The sequence below is a fragment of the Pogona vitticeps genome, chromosome 2 (genome assembly GCF_051106095.1).
Source record: "Pogona vitticeps strain Pit_001003342236 chromosome 2, PviZW2.1, whole genome shotgun sequence".
Classification (NCBI taxonomy): Eukaryota; Metazoa; Chordata; class Lepidosauria; order Squamata; family Agamidae; genus Pogona; species Pogona vitticeps.
In genome coordinates this window covers 24,631,521-24,647,127 of record NC_135784.1, presented here as the reverse complement: position 1 = coordinate 24,647,127, position 15,607 = coordinate 24,631,521, and the positions used below count along the sequence as shown (strand labels likewise).

Below are 15,607 nucleotides of genomic sequence, written 5' to 3'. Positions count from 1 at the left end.
GCCACCAACTTTTATTTTCGGCACCTTTGCCTCTAAATACTGGCCCGCGCCCACGGGGCGAGAATAGGGCAGCAAACGGAGGCTTAATTAGCCAATGGGAGGCGGGCGCGAGAGGCAAGCAGCCAATGGGGTGCAGGCGATACGAAAGCGCGCAAAGAAGCTCTGCTTCAGCCGTTGAGCACGTGCGCGCCTCAACGGTCAGAAAATCCGCGGCTCTTCCTTTTCTGGTCCTGCGCAGGTCGACTGTTGTTTCTCTGCAGCAGCGTCACATCCCATTTGGATGCGGAGGTGAGAGGAAAGCAGAGTGTTCAGGAAAGTTGTAAACTCGGGAGGAAACCCAGGACAGGATAAGAAACAGCCTGCTTGGAAGAGGGGCGGAGAGAAGGAAAGGAGGAAGGTGAAGAAGGACACCTGTTCAGGTGAGATTCCCTGGACTTCCCTCACCCACCCCACTCTTCTCTGTTAAGGAAAGGATAAAATTTTAGATAGAAGCTTGCTGGAGGAAAGTTATGGAATTTTTTTTAATTTAAGGTGAAAACCAAATAAAAAGTAAAAAAAGAGAGATGAAAACGTGGTAGCACCTGAAAAACTAGCCTTTATATATATTTTTAGTGTGACATAAGAGCTGATGAAGTGGACTAGTCCATGAATGCTCACATTAAGAAATATAAAAGTTAGTCTTTCAGGTGCCACCACGTTTTTGTCCTTTTTTACTTCTCATTTTTATTTGGTTTTCACCTGTAATGCTTGCACAAACTAATATGGCTACACCTTCTTCTACAACTACACTTATTTAAAATATTTCTACCCTGCTTTTCTCCTTAAAAGTAGACACCTATTTAAAAAGAATCAAACAAATGGCACACTAAAAGTGGTAAACAAAATGCACAACAAAACCACAGTCAAAGCAACAAGGCATAACAATTTTAAGTTTTGGACTACAGTTCTCAGAAGCTAGCTGTAAACTTCACACACACCCATGTTTCCAGAATCTGGTAAAGGTGTAAATGTTTGTGTAAATAAACACCCATAACTTAACATGACTGATTTTCAGGAGCCCTTTTGACAGAATGAATGATTGTGTGACTGAAATCCCGTTAATGGAATAAATTGCTCGGGATTAGGACCATTTGCATCAATGGAATTTACAGAGGATTTGAGTCACCAGCTCCCCACTAATTCAATGGGCTTACTCTAGCACAACTTTCTGTGCTAAGCAACAGGATTTCCACCTGTGGGTTAGATATGTATTCCAAAACAAAAATTCAACCCCAAGACCTCATCTGAAAAGCAAAACAAAAATGATTATTGTTAAATTGAATTTGATTTTTTAAATATTGAACATTTCTTATGTGTATTCAAACTGAATAGAGGAGTGGAACAAAATGGGTCTCCTCACACACTCCTCCACAACAGTCTCTCAAAGTACTATGTGGAGAACTGGGGGACCTCATTGAGTGGGATGGGCTGTAGGACAGTTCCCCTCCCCTCAAACTGATATGTATGTGTTTGTAATTTTTTTTCAATAATTTTTTAAAAAAATTGTATACATTGTGACTTTTCCCCTGAACGTATTGCAGTGGTGTTTCTCTAGAGACTGTTCCTCCAGCTCATCTCATCATCATTTCCTGCTGATATATTTTTTAAAATTCTGAGTCACTTATTCAAAGTAGCTGAAAAGTCAATGGAAGCAGAGAAAGGAAACCTCAGCCTTCCTGCTGATGAAGTGTTCATGGCTGCTGCTGCTGATGCAGCGACGGATCCTGTCCAGGATCTTTATGAAGAAGCCACTTGTTCCATCTGCCTGGAGTATTTCAAGTCTCCAGTGATCACAGAGTGTGGACACAACTTCTGCCAAGCCTGCCTGACCCAGTGCTGGGAAGAAGTTGACAAAGAGGCCTCCTGCCCTCAGTGCAGAGAAAAAATTCAACAAGGAAACCTCAGGCCAAATCGGAAGTTGGCAAACTTTGTGGAAATAACTAAGAAACTTAGTCTGCAGAAGGCAAAAGTAGGAGAAAGGAGGAGAGTCTGTGAGAAGCACCAGGAGCCCCTGAAGCTCTTCTGCAAGGAGGACCAAGCCCTCATTTGTGTGGTATGTGACAGATCCAAAGAGCACAGGAATCATGACGTGGTTCCTCTGGAGGAGGCTGCCCAGGACTACAAGGTATGAAATCACCCTGCATCTCCATGGAGAATAGAAATACAGTAGCTTTGAATTCTCCTGTGACCCTTCTATAGAACAACTCATAAGATTTTTTTAAACCTAAGTTAGACATGATGTTCCAGCTGGCTGGATAGCTCAGTGGATAGTCCGGCAGCTCAGCCAGAGGTTGGGAGTTCAATTCCCCACTGGGCCTCCTGTGAGTAGAACCAGCCTGTGTGATCTTGGGCAAGCTGTGCAGTCCCAGGATGCCCCCAGAAGAAGGGAAGAATAAACCACTTTGAGTATTCTCTACCCAGAAAACTCTAAAAAGGGTAACCAACTACAGTGGTGCCTCGCTTAACGAGCGCACCGCATAACGATGAAATCGCATAGTGATCCGTTTTTTCGGATCACTAATGCGATCGCTTAACGTTTTTTGAATAGGGCTAAATTCGCTTTGCGAAGACCGGTAAGCGTTTCGCTTACCGATCTTCGCAAAACGAAGCCTGACGATCAGCTGTTCGGCGGCCAAAATGGCCGCGGAAGCCCAGAAATGGCCCAAAATGGCCGCGCGCAGCGTTTTCGTGCCCTCGTTAAGCGAGGTGAGGGCGCGAAAATGGCTGCTGGCCATTACGAAGCTTCATTGAACGGTGAGTATTTGGCCCATTTGGAACGCATTAAACGATGTTTAATGCATTCCAATGGGTTTTTTTGATCCGTTCAACGATGCTTCAGCATAGCGAAGGTTAATCCAGAACGGATTAACCTCGCTATGCGAGGCACCACTGTATAAGTCAGAATTGACTTGATGACACATGGTTATTATTGTTAGACATGAGGGTAATTACAGGTGTTTTCTTATGTAGAAACATTTGTATTCCCATGTTCTCAATTTGTCTGAAAGAGACCTTTTTGCATATGCATTTACTTATGCAACTCATAATACATCTGCCCAGAATTTTCTAAATAGGATATTGGAGTTCTTTTTCTGTTCATTGACACTTGCGTAAGCCATTCTATCTTCGCATTTTGTTCCAACATTTATCCAGAGTATGGGAAAATCAAGTATTGAAGCATAGGCATTTATTTTAAAACAATCCGTAGCTTCTCATGACCACCACAGGCAAAGCCTTACTGTAATTGTAATGATTTTATGAAATTATTTGTCAGCTACAGTAGCCAATGTATATTGCAATATGATCACTAGTGTCTCTTCCTGGTTGGAATCCACCATTTCTCACTCCATACAAGTTAAAAGTCTTTGTTGCAACACCTTGAACATCACTTTGTTTGAATAGAAAGTCAATACAATAGTTGTATAGTTACTGCACTCCTAGGTGTCTCCTTTCTTGAGGATTGGAATGTTTCCAGTTTGTGAGCCACTGTTTTGTTTCTCATAGGATTTTGAAAGATTTGGTCTCTGTAACTTGAAAGAGCTCACTCATTCTCACATCTACTCCTGGTGATTTATTTCTTCTTTCTGAGCAGCTTTCACTTCGCTTTCTAAAACTTCAGTTCTTAATCACAAGGTTTTTCTTCAAAGGAGTATGTCATCCTTGCACCTTTTCCATATAATTCTTGAGTGTATCATAGCCACCTTTTAATTTTATCCAGGTTAGATAGTATGTTCCTTGATGATCTGTCATCAACCTTGATGATCTAGGTTTAAATTCCCTTTAATTTCATACATTTTACAAAAGTGATTGCTTGTTTTTTCTCTTCTGTTGATATTTTCTGTTTCCTTGTACTGATAACTAGGCATGGGATTTGGGGGATTTGTTTATTTTTTACTACAATTCTCACAATTCACCCTATCTAGAATTATGGCAGCTGTAGCCAGAAAATTCAAATCCTCAAACAAATTTCAGCACACACACCTGGAGCCCACCATGTTCATCTTTGCAGCCATTGCATAGGGAGAATGAGTAGCACTTGCTGAGATCCATGGGAACTGCAAGGGACTCTACTCCTTAAGCTCTGTGTGTGGTGGCTCTCAAAAAGGTATCAATCTTGCAACCCATGCTTGCTCTCTTTTAATGTATTTGGTTGTGAATAAATGTGTTCTTTTGGCTTTGATGGAGCTGAATAGTTTAATGTCCTAGTTAAGGAGTACACTCAGGAAATAGTACTCCAGTTTTATGAGTATCAGTATTGCTATTATTCCGTCTATGTGTCAACTAGCTGGAATATCTCCTAATACCATGTTGGAAAGATTTATCAGGTGGCACATTATTATTTCTTCTAATTTCTGGTATAATCTTCCAAGGAAACAATCACAGCCTGGCAATTTTACTCTCTTACTTTCCTTCTGTCCTTTTGATTTCCTCTTCTGTTACTGGAACTTCCAAGACTGCCTTATGACATAGTCTAGAGGGGCGGGGTAAAAATCTAATAAATAAATAAATAAAATGATGCTCTCTTTGAACCAAACTTGAACTTCTGTTTGGTCTTCAGGACCTGATCTGCAGTCAACTGGAGCTTTTAAAGAAGAAGAAAGAAAGAACACTGGCATGTAAATCAAAAACAGAGGCAGAATGCCAAAACATACTTGTAAGTGTAAACATAGTATTTCTGGGAAGGGAACAAGTTATTTAACCAGTAAAAGGAAAACATTGAATGCTGAAGAGTTAAGAACCACATGTCAGCCATTTAAAGAATATCTACAATTTGGAACAGGCTGATGTTTTGCAGTTTTATAAATTGACATTTTAGACTCTGAGAGTCTGTCCTTGCAGAAATTGATGCTCATTTTGTATAGTATTTGAAACCCTACAAGTACTATGTTGTTGTTTAGTCGTTAAGTCGTGTCCGACTCTTCGTGACCCCATGAACCAGAGCACGCCAGGCCCTCCTGTCTTCCACTGCCTCCTGGAGTTGGGTCAAATTCATGTTGGTAACTTTGATGGCACTGTCCAACCATCTCGCCCTCTGTCGTCCCCTTCTCTTCTTGTCTTCACACTTTCCCAACATCAGGGTCTTTTCCAGGGAGTCTTCTCTTTTCATATGGCCAACAAGTACTATAGAAGTTCTTAAAAGATTCTTTGAATCCTGAAAAGATTTATCATGTTCCTGCCATAAACCTCCTTTTCTTCCCTTTCTACCTGTTGATTTGCAGAGGTGTACGAAAGAAAAGACACGACAAGCAGTGGAAGAATTCAGACAAATGCGTCACTTTTTAGAAGAACAGGAAAAGATTCTGCTGGCCCAGTTGAAAGTAGTAGAGAAGGAGATTGCAAGTAAAAGGGATGAGCTGCTGGCCAGGTTCTCCGAGGAGCTCTCCTCTCTTGGAGGTCTCATCCAGGAGATGGAGGAGAAACATCAGCAGCCCCCAGAGGAACTTCTGCAGGCAAGACTGGCAGAAACAATTGGGGGCTGCTTTCTAGGGAAGGATTGAGTCCAAAACCTTTGTGCACTTCTTTTACCTTGCAAAGGCACTCACTTCGGTATATTGAGAACAAGCTTTCTTATGTGTAGGGCAGAGCATTTACCTTAGTTGAGACTAGAGGGTTCTGTGTAACAGATGGCAAGCATTTGCCATTTTCATCTGCCTGCTAACGGGTTGTGTCCCTCTCCCTGCCTTGTCTGTGAGCTTTCCAGGAGCATCTGGTTGGCCAGGGCTGGGTGCAGGATGCTGAACTGAATGGGCTCACCCGGCAGGACCCCTTTTGCATACCGCCACAGGGTTGGAGCCATGACATTTGATCGTATTCCTCTTAGTTTAAAAGGCTCTATTTCCTTCTGGGAATTCTATCAGATGGATTATGCACAGAAAAAATGAACGATATAGAGAACAATAGTTTCATCAAGTTGGAACCAACTTATAGCGACCTTAATAGAGCTTTAAAGGTAACTGAGATTTTTAAGGAGTATTTTTACCTGTTCCACTCCCCTAGTGACTTTTCCATGGCCTAATGAGGATTTGAACCCTGGTGCCCAGAATCCTGGTCCATCACCTTATCCACTACACCACACTGGGTCCCTCTAGAGAAAAATAAGTAGATGTAAAAGGCTCCCCAGCCTAGCACTTCCACCTATCAGATTCCTCTTTTACACAGGCCACAGCTCCTTTCCCTTGTGGGCAGGGGGAAATGCAGGCTTTGGCCTCCTTGGCCCTCAGTACTCTGAGCACTTGAGTGGAGTCTGCTTTAATATATAGTCGTGTCTCGCTTTATGATTGCCCTGCATTACGACGAAACTGCTTAATGATATTTTTGCGATCGCAAAACGATGGTCTGAATGGGGAAATTTCGCTTTGCGATGATTGGTTCCCTGCTTCGGGAACAGATTCTTCGCAAAACGATTTTCCTACAGCTGATCAGTGGTTTCAAAATGGCCACCGGAAAAATAAAATGGCTCCCTGCTGTGTTTAGGGACGGATTCCTCGCAAGACAGCCACTGAAAATGGCCGCCCTTTGGAGGATCTTCACTGGACGGTGAGTTTCCAGCCGACTGGAACGCATTAAATGGGTTTTAATGCGTTTCAATGGGTTTTTTATTTTCGCATTACAAAGTTTTTGTTCTACAGCGATTTTGCTGGAACGAATTAATGTAATGCGAGGCACCACTGTACCAGCCAAGATGGATTGGATTGGAGTGCCTCCACATTCAGGCCTGGTGAGTAGTTGGAGGGAGGACTATCAGGGAAGACCAGGAATTTTCAGGTATGACTGCAAAAGAACTCTTGAGAGCCATTGCCAGCTGCAGTCATTATTAGACTAGAAGGAATATTGGTTTGACTCGATAGGAGGCAGGTTTTTATGTTTCTATATTGCATTTTTAATGTGTTTTTTTCTTTTTCTCTTCTAGGATGTGAAAAACATCTTGGAGAAGTAAGTGGATCCCATTTGTTTCTACTGGTACTCCATAATTTGGGTGAGGATATGAATGTTCCTGGTGAACATGATTTTCCAGACACACTAGGAAGAGAATGTCAGTATTTTCAGGATCTGCTGCAACATGTGAAGCGCTCTTAGTCCTCTTGAGATCCCTGCCTGAGCATGCCCTCCCGTCTGTGTAGTCACAGAGGATTAGAAACTTATCCAAGAAACTGAATACAGTGCAGAAGATGAGTTTGAACTGGACCTTTGCTTTTCTCCCACGACATCAGCAGATGGTAGTAAACACTTCCCCGTTTGGATCCCTCACTCAGCAGTCAGAGCACGCTCCTTTCCTCCTCTGTTCGACCTGGCAGGAAAATAGTTTTGCCTGTCCTGTCTCCTTGTCTGAGTGGCAATCAGCCATGGAGGTTGGGCAAGAAAGCCCCTGCTCCTGCCAGGGACTGGTTGAACACCTGGAGAGGAGAGCACACCGGCTGGTGACTGGGGGATCTGGTCAGGGAGGAGGGGGAAGGGACCATGTTGCACCTGTGGTGCTGTGGGTACGAACTGACAAGAACCTCTGAACCAAGGTTCATGCCCATCTCTACTGGTAATCCTAATGGCATTGCTCTTGGTTTCACTGACACACACTTTTTTATTTTTAATTATTTAAAACTTGGGTTAGGGTATGGGATACAGAAGGTAAAGGGGGGGAAAGGAGAAACAAAAAAATATACTGACATCTAATCTATTCATATTGCAATATCCAAATTCAAACTCCGCTTTTCTACTATTTTCTGCCTTCCAGATTTTAATTCACATTTTGATCTATGTTATTCAAGCACTATCTGGTGACTCTAACCTTTGTAAAATAAATCCCATCTTTTAATTGCCTAAAAGTCTTTCATCACTTCTGATAAAATCTCCATTTCTGCTGCTTCCCGTATCTTCTCAGTAAGTTCCTCTTGTTTCGGTATCTCCAGACTTTTCCAATTTTTGGCATAAAGAATTCTGGCTGCAGGGACTATATAACTAAGCACTTCTTTGCCTTATCTATATTATCTGGTATCATATTCAATAAAAACAATTCTGGAGTTACTGGAACCTTACAAAGCAATATTTGTTGTAACATAGTATGCACTCCTATCCAATATAGTTTCGCTACTCTACAAGTCCACCACATATGATAAAAGCTTCCCTCGTGTGCTTCACATTTCCAGCAGACATTTGACGCATCTAATCTTTGTCATATGCCACCTATAAAACATCTTATATATGTTCTCCTTAAAATTAACTGATTTTGTAAAATTTATATTATTTTGCCATATTTGCAACCATTGATCAACATCAATATTATGTATATTTTGTGCCCACTTAATCATACATTCTTTAACCATCTCATTTTGCATTTTAATTTCTAACAAATAATTAAACATTTTCTTAATTATTTTGTCTTTTGAAACTAATAGAAATTTATCAAATGTCGTTTGTTCTGAGTAGAAACCCTCTATTTTGTCTTTTCTGTATCTGGATTCCAGCTGTGCTCTGGACCACCAATCTATATATATCTTTTGTGTCTCTAACTTCTCTTTGGACCTTAACTCACAGTCCTTTTTCAATAAATCTCGATATCTTAGAAGCTTCGCTTCCGTCATAAGATTAGGTTGTGTAAAAGCCTCTCTAGGCGATACCCATACTGGTGTTTTTTTGGTAAATTTGTTGAATAGTCTTTTTCCAAGTTCCTAATAAAGCTCTTCTTATCATATGTGAATTAAAATGTTTTTGCTCTTTAACTTTTTTATACCATAGAAAAGCATGCCAACCGAAATGCAAATCATATCCTTCCAAATTGAGTGATCTTATCATTTTCCAAAGTTATCCATTCCTTTATCCAGTCTAATACATAGGATCTATAATATAAAACCTAATCTGGAAGACCGAAACCCGCTCTCTGTTTGGCATTTTGCATTGCTTTAATTTTAATTCTTGATTGTTTACCTTGCCACACAAATCTCATAATTATCTTAAGTTCTTGAATAAAGAATTGTTTTAATATTATGGGGATTGTCTGAAATAAAAATTAATTTCACTGACACACTCAAACCCTCCTTATTGCATTGAAGTGTGCATCCAAGACAGAATTCGTTTTGTTGTGAATCAAAGGCAGCCTTGAGAGGGCACCTTCTGCCCACCCTTTTCTAGGTGCTCTGTAGTTTCTTCTTCATCTTAGTCCCTTAGTTTTGCTTCGCTCAGGCATTCTGGGCAGGATGAGTGGTTGGTTAACTTTCAGAGTGTGCAGTACTGTTGATAGTGTTGTTTGAGTTTAAGAACTACCAAACAGAGAACTGTGCAGAGCAAAAAATGAAAAACAGAAGACTCAGTTGTGTTCCTTTCACCACCAGAACTGTATTTAGAAAATATACATACAGTAGTGCCTCGCTAAATGATGTTAATCCGTTCCATTGGAATCGCTGTCCTGTGAAAACATCGTTTAGTGAAAAGCGTTTCCCCATTGGAATGCATTGAACTCCGTTTAATGCATTCCAATGGGGAAGGGTCGTCGTCATCCAGCGAAGATCGCCCGTAGGAAAGCCGTTTTGCCAAGCTGTTTAGATTGGCATCTAGCGAAAAATGGGGCCAAAAACACCGGTTTACCGAAGCTGTCAAAATCATCTAGTGAAAAATAGGTCCCCGGGGGGGGGAGTGTCTTGCGAAGCACGGACTGAATCATCGTGCAGTGAAAATCGCCCATAGGGAAAGCCAGTTTGCGAAGTGCTATAGCGCTCGCAAAAAGTCATCGTTTAGCTATTTCCTCATTCTGCGAGGCAGTCATCTAGCGGGGCACCGCTGTACATACAAGCACCTCTTCGGAATCGGCAGTACAGAAAACAGTAATCACAGTCCAGTCCAAATTCCAAGATGTTGGCTGACAAAGGGACACTTTGCTTCTCCATGGATAACCCAACTACATAGGTTTGTTAACTGCCTACCTATATACCTGTGTATGATGCAACACTTAGCAAATTGAGCATTGCACATATGCAGGCATACCACCTGTTCTGGCTAGAAGCCAACTAGAATGACTCAGATTTTCTTCCTCTGCTTAGTCATTCTCCCATCATTCAGACTGACAATTCTATATTTTCCTGTTATATATCAACATTAACCTTGGTTTTTTTTCAACCAGGAATGGAAAGAGAAGGAAATTTGAGGTTCTAGTGGGTTTCCCAGTAGAACTGAAGTGGAAGATCTGGGACTTCTGTGATAGCATTTTGTGTCCAGTTGGCCCCATGGAACTATTCAAAGGTAATGACGATTGCAGGGATTTATGCTTGATGTTGTGTTGGCTCCAGATCTTTTTTTTTTTTTTTGGCTGCTTCCACAAGTAGCACAAATTCTGGTGGCACAAATTGGCAGCCACTTCATGCACCATCAACGACCCAAGGAGAAAGAAAACAACTGCTATGAACACAATGAACTGTTCAGATCATTATGGATGGATGAGTGTAGCTCAGACTTCAAGAAAGATGGGCAGCCATTACTGATTACTGGAACAGCCATACATCTAGTGAGCTAGACTATTGTAGGTTTCTTTTGATTTTTTGCCCACCTTCATAGTGAGAGGTATATTTTGAGGTTTTCACAATCTGCCTGGCCATGAAACATGTTGGGTCCTGCATAGATATGAGAAGTTACCTCATTGTTCAGACTTGCCTACGTATCAGTCATGAATAAATTAACTTTAAAACATCATCATCATCATAGAGCTGGAAGGGACCCTGTGGCTCATTGAGTCAGTGCAGTACAAGTGGGGAATCAAACTCCCAACCTCTGTCTCTCCAAGCCAGATCGCTAAACCACTGAGCTGTCCAGCAGTTCATATAGATTGCTAGAGAAAGCTGTTTCTTACAGTGGGGTCTTGACTTGCGAACGGCCCGAGTTACAAACATTTTGACTTATGAACCACTCTCATAGGAAAATATTGACTTGACTTACGTACTTAGATTTGAGTTAAGAACTGAAAAAAAAACACGTGGGAGGCAGGGAAAGTGCAAAATGTGAACTTTCAGTTAACTGTTGGACAGTGAAAAGGGTGCCTGTCTGCTTCCTCACTCCTCCCAGTGTTTAGAGAGTGGATTGGGAGACAGTCTTCAGACTGCCTGGTACTGCCTGGACTGTATTTTCCCTGCCTTCCCTGAACCTTTCTTGACCTAAGAAAAAAAGAAACAAAATATTCCCCTCTAGTGGTCGAAGGCGGAATAGCAGCTTCCCATTAGTTTCTATGGACGGAAAAGAGCCGATACGGATCAAATGGTTTTCAATGCATTCCTATGGGAAATGCAGATTTGACCTGCGAACTTTTGACTTGAGAACCGCCTTCCAATACGTATTAAGTTCTCAAGTCAAGACCCCACTGTATTTCCTTCCATTGTGAGAACTTAGCATTTATTCCAGGGATCATAGCAGGAGAATTAAGAAATTAAGTGTAGGCTTTACCTTGGCGGGATTTTTTTGTTTTGGGGGGTATTTTTTTGGCTCTCTTGCCTTCTCCCTCCCTTTGCCTCAGAAGTGGAGACCGTGTTAACAGACAGGTAGTTTGCCCTCCTGTTCCTCCCTGTCACATCATTGGAGCAAAGGCTTTCTTACCTGCATTTGCCACATACCTGGTTGCAACCCTCACAAGCTCCTGAGTATTTCCTGCTTTTTTGTGGCAAGACTACCTGTCAAAATTATCCATTTCTGCACCTTGGTGACAGCTTCTGAAAGGGGCTTTTCCTCCCTGTTCAATATTTTCTTGTTCTCTCTAAAAGTAGGGATTTTTATTATTATTTCTTTGGTTACAAATCCAATAATTCTCTATTCTGAGAGTTCTTCTTGAAGGCAGACACCTGAATTTGGAAGGCTTAACTGGGCCTTGCTCCACCCAAGCCTTGTGATGCTGCCTCTGCCCCAGGAAGCTGTATTTCTGAACAGGAAGGTGGGAGGATGTAGGCCTTGCTAAACCTCAGAGCTTTACAGTTGAGGCCATTCTTCCAGGTGAGCCACATTTAGATGTCTGTGAGGTGTCAGTCTGTCAGGTATGACTTTCAGAATGGAGAATTATGGGCTTGGTAGTCCAGGATACCTAAACATCCCACCTGTATCTGAGATGGTGGACAGACAGGATGGTATTCTTTTGGATTCCCCTTGCCCATAGGTATCGAGGACATAAACTTGGCTGTGTCGTTGTGGCACTTTTTGAAAGGTAGGCACTCATCATGAGAACCCTCATAGCCATGGCCCCTGGTAGAATAAAAAAATACAAGCAGTGAGACTGATCCATTTTAATAAATCAGTTTGAGCCGTTTTCACCTGCCTTAGGAGCAAATTTTTGGAACGCTTATGGGTCTTGATCATCTAAATCAACTCAAGACCAAGCCACTAGTAAGAATCCTGTGGAGTGTGGTTGCTTTGCAGGTAGAGCACTCTGTGAATGTTGCAGTGACCTCTAGTTTGCACTTACAAAAGATCACCCTTTTAAACACGGGTTTCATGTTGGCTAAAAAGACAATTGCAAGGAGAAGACAAACTGGATTTCAGCTATTTTGTTATAAGAGGGAATATCTCACAATATACTTACTGTTCACGAGAATCACAGAATACTTGAATTGGAAGGGGCCTATAAGGCTGAGTTCAGCCTCCTCAATCCATTTTTAAGCCCAGATTTAACGGAAACAAAGCTATTGCAGCACTAGAGAGTAGGTTACGTCAAACCTCCATGTTTGTTTGCTACCCTCAACTTATAAGAAAAGGTCCTGAGGGCCTTATGGTGGCCTCCTCGGGGTTCTTGGCCCTCTGCTACAATGGAGCCTCTTGAGATTCCCTGAGTAAAATAATCTGGTGTGCTTCCTGCCACCCCTTCTGTTCCACGGACACACCAAAGCAGAGAGGAACAACTTTTATTGATTTTGACAATTGTCCAGAATGAACAGACTGAGGACTCTGATTTGTCCCACCACCCATGGCACTCTGTGCCTTGGGAAATATTTGTCTGCACTCTCACCCTTCTGGCTAGGGTCAGGTTCCTTTCACTAGCCCTAGTTAAAGGGCAGACGGAAGCTGCCTCCAGACTCTGAGCAAGCTGCATAATGTGCAGCCTCAGGTAACACCATCTCCAGCAGTGAGAGTGGGTGCAGGAAGGCAAGCAAGTAAATATTCTCCAGTTTTTGAGTCCAGCGGTGCTACAGGTCCACTGAAGCAAAGAAGAGCATTCCTCTCTTGTGTCCATGACCCAGGCCATGCTCACCCATGCCATGAGCCCTGCAGGATGTTTGGCCACGCCTCCACCAAGGCACGCAGTACCAGCAGTAACTCCTCCTTAAGCCTCTGCCCAAGACTCCTCCATTTCTCCTCTTTATTAACCATCTTCATTGTTTGCATTGCACTTGGACAGACATCTTCCTCTAGGTGTTTCTCCTCCCTGCTGCCACCCAGGTGCTCCTTTTCCCTGCCAGTTCTGTGGTCAGGGCTGGCGTGCGCCCCTCCTGGAGAAATGAAGATGGTCGGGCAGCCTCCCAGAGAGCATGAAAGCATCTCCCTCACACCTGCCAGGCGTAAAATCACAGCTGACTAGGAGAACCCAGGAGGACTTGATTGGTGATGGTGGAAATATCACAGTGTACAGTTATTTGGAAGCAATAGCTGAAGTCTTATTGCCTGGCATAAGAAAATACATAACTTTTATTTTGTTCATGGCTGGTAAATAAAGGATCGCCGTGTGATTCTTGGGGGTGCACACACATATGTGCCCATTCAGTGTGCATGTGTACCGAAGAATCATGATAGGGAAACTTTATTTACCAGGCAGGAATAGACTGGAAGTTATGGGTGTTCTTTAAGTATACAGCAACAAGACTTCAGCCAAACAGTAGCTGCAATGAGCATTCCCCCCTCCTGGTTTGTTTCAGAGTCTGCTGAAGCCTTTGCTTGAATTACATGGCATAGTATGAAGTAAAAGTGCACTGAACATGACCATGTGATGCTTCACCGTAATATCTTTTTGCTTCTCCAGATGCTGTATTGTCTAGGCAAGAACTTCAGAAAGGTCAGTTACTGGCAAAAGTCACAGGTAGAACGTGGGCTGATTAAAAAAATGCTTGTGGTATTTCGGTTGGATTAAAACAGTTCTGTCCTTCAAATGTTGAAATTGGCCACAGCTTAATTATGAGAAGTGGGCTCAAGGACTCCACCCCTAGAATTCACCCGGAATTTCCCAAAGAGTGGGAGAGCAAACTAGGAGCAGAAGAGACGTTTCCACACTACCTTTCCACTCTGTTTCATGTGTTTCAGGTTTGAAGAAGAGGGAGGGAGCTCAGCTGCTCTGTCACAGTTTAGCAAGGCTACCTGGGAAATGTAGGCAGTTGCTACCTATTGGAACTACTTTACCCATGTAGCCTTGCAGCAGCTGCCAGGCAATCCCGTCCCTATTCAACAGGCCTATAGTGATGTTTGGGCTCATACATACAGTGGAAATACAGAGGGTGAGTAATAGCAGTAAAGTTCAACATACGATGGGCAAACGTCCACACAGTTTGCAAACTCTGGCTTTCCAAGCCTGTATATATATATAAACAGCCCTAGATATATATATATAGAGAGAGAGGCAGAGAGAGATAGGGCTATATATACAAAACCTGGTTCTGATCTGCAGTGCATTGGGAAATGCTGTTTTATAGGGAATACGATGCCTCTGGTGCGCTTAGAGTCAACCTATTAGCCATTCAGCAAGTTGATGTTCTTTACCTTCCCTTTCCTTTTCTTCCCTGACAGCAAATATCTTTCTTGATCTAAACACAGCCCATCAGCAACTCATCTTGACTGAGGATTGTAAGAGCGTAAAATATGGAGGCAAATGTCAAGACTTGCCTGTCAATCCTGAGAGATTCAGCAGAAGTCCTTCTGTGCTGGGCAGCAAGGGGTTCACGGGAGGCAGACATTTCTGGGAAGTCGTTGTTGGAAGTGAGGAGCAATGGATCATAGGAGTGGCCAAAAAATCTATGAAGAGAAAGGGTGATCTTGTCTATAGTCCTAGAGGAGGCCTCTGGGCTATAGGGAAGTGGGGAGGTGGGTACAATGCTACACATGAGTCCCATTTTCCTAGATTGTCTCCAGTTGGGGAGCTTAAGCTGATCCGAGTATATCTGAACTATGCTGGGGGGCAAGTAGCTTTTTATGATGCTCATACCGCAGCCCATCTCTACACATTCTCCAGAGCCTTGTTTGCAGGAGAGACCCTGTTCCCATTCTTTCACATCTATGGAAAAGGCCACCTCAGAATCTCACCATAAGGCTGGCAAGCAAGCTGACCCCTTCTCTTCCTGCCATGCACTCTGGAGCAGAATTCTTCTCAAAATCTGAAACTTTCTTTTTTGTGTTATTTTGAAATGACATATGTTCCAGTTTCAGATTGAGTGTAGCCAAGCCTCCGTAGGGGTATGTCATTGAAGAATAATATCATGAAAGTTGACATGTGCTGTTCCTCTGTTTTTTTAATCTCTTAAAATCTTAAATTTCCATGTTAGCTTCTGTTTTCTGAGTCTTCAAACTTCAGGGCTTTCCCCACCTCCTTTTTCCCTCGAAGGCAACCTTCAGAGAGAAAGGGCCATAA

The 15,607-nt window shown here is 42.5% G+C and overlaps 1 protein-coding gene across 3 annotated transcripts; it reads left to right on the top strand.

The window, feature by feature from the left end:
* The first annotated feature begins 5 nt into the window (after window positions 1-5).
* Window positions 6-15,513, top strand: LOC110070410 (zinc finger protein RFP). 3 transcript variants are annotated; one of them, XM_072988710.2, is made up of 9 exons: window positions 6-419; window positions 1,595-2,164; window positions 4,598-4,693; window positions 5,259-5,489; window positions 6,514-6,576; window positions 6,950-6,972; window positions 10,148-10,266; window positions 14,012-14,044; window positions 14,770-15,513. In XM_072988710.2, exons 2-9 carry the CDS (start codon window positions 1,685-1,687, stop codon window positions 15,285-15,287), a joined length of 1,563 nt encoding a protein of 520 aa, XP_072844811.2. In that variant the 5' UTR covers window positions 6-419; window positions 1,595-1,684; the 3' UTR covers window positions 15,288-15,513. The 3 variants fall into 3 exon arrangements, with proteins under 3 accessions (XP_072844811.2, XP_078244701.1, XP_072844812.2); XM_078388575.1 differs by having other exon boundaries at window positions 1,581-2,164; XM_072988711.2 differs by lacking the exon at window positions 6,514-6,576.
* The last annotated feature ends 94 nt before the right edge of the window (window positions 15,514-15,607 follow it).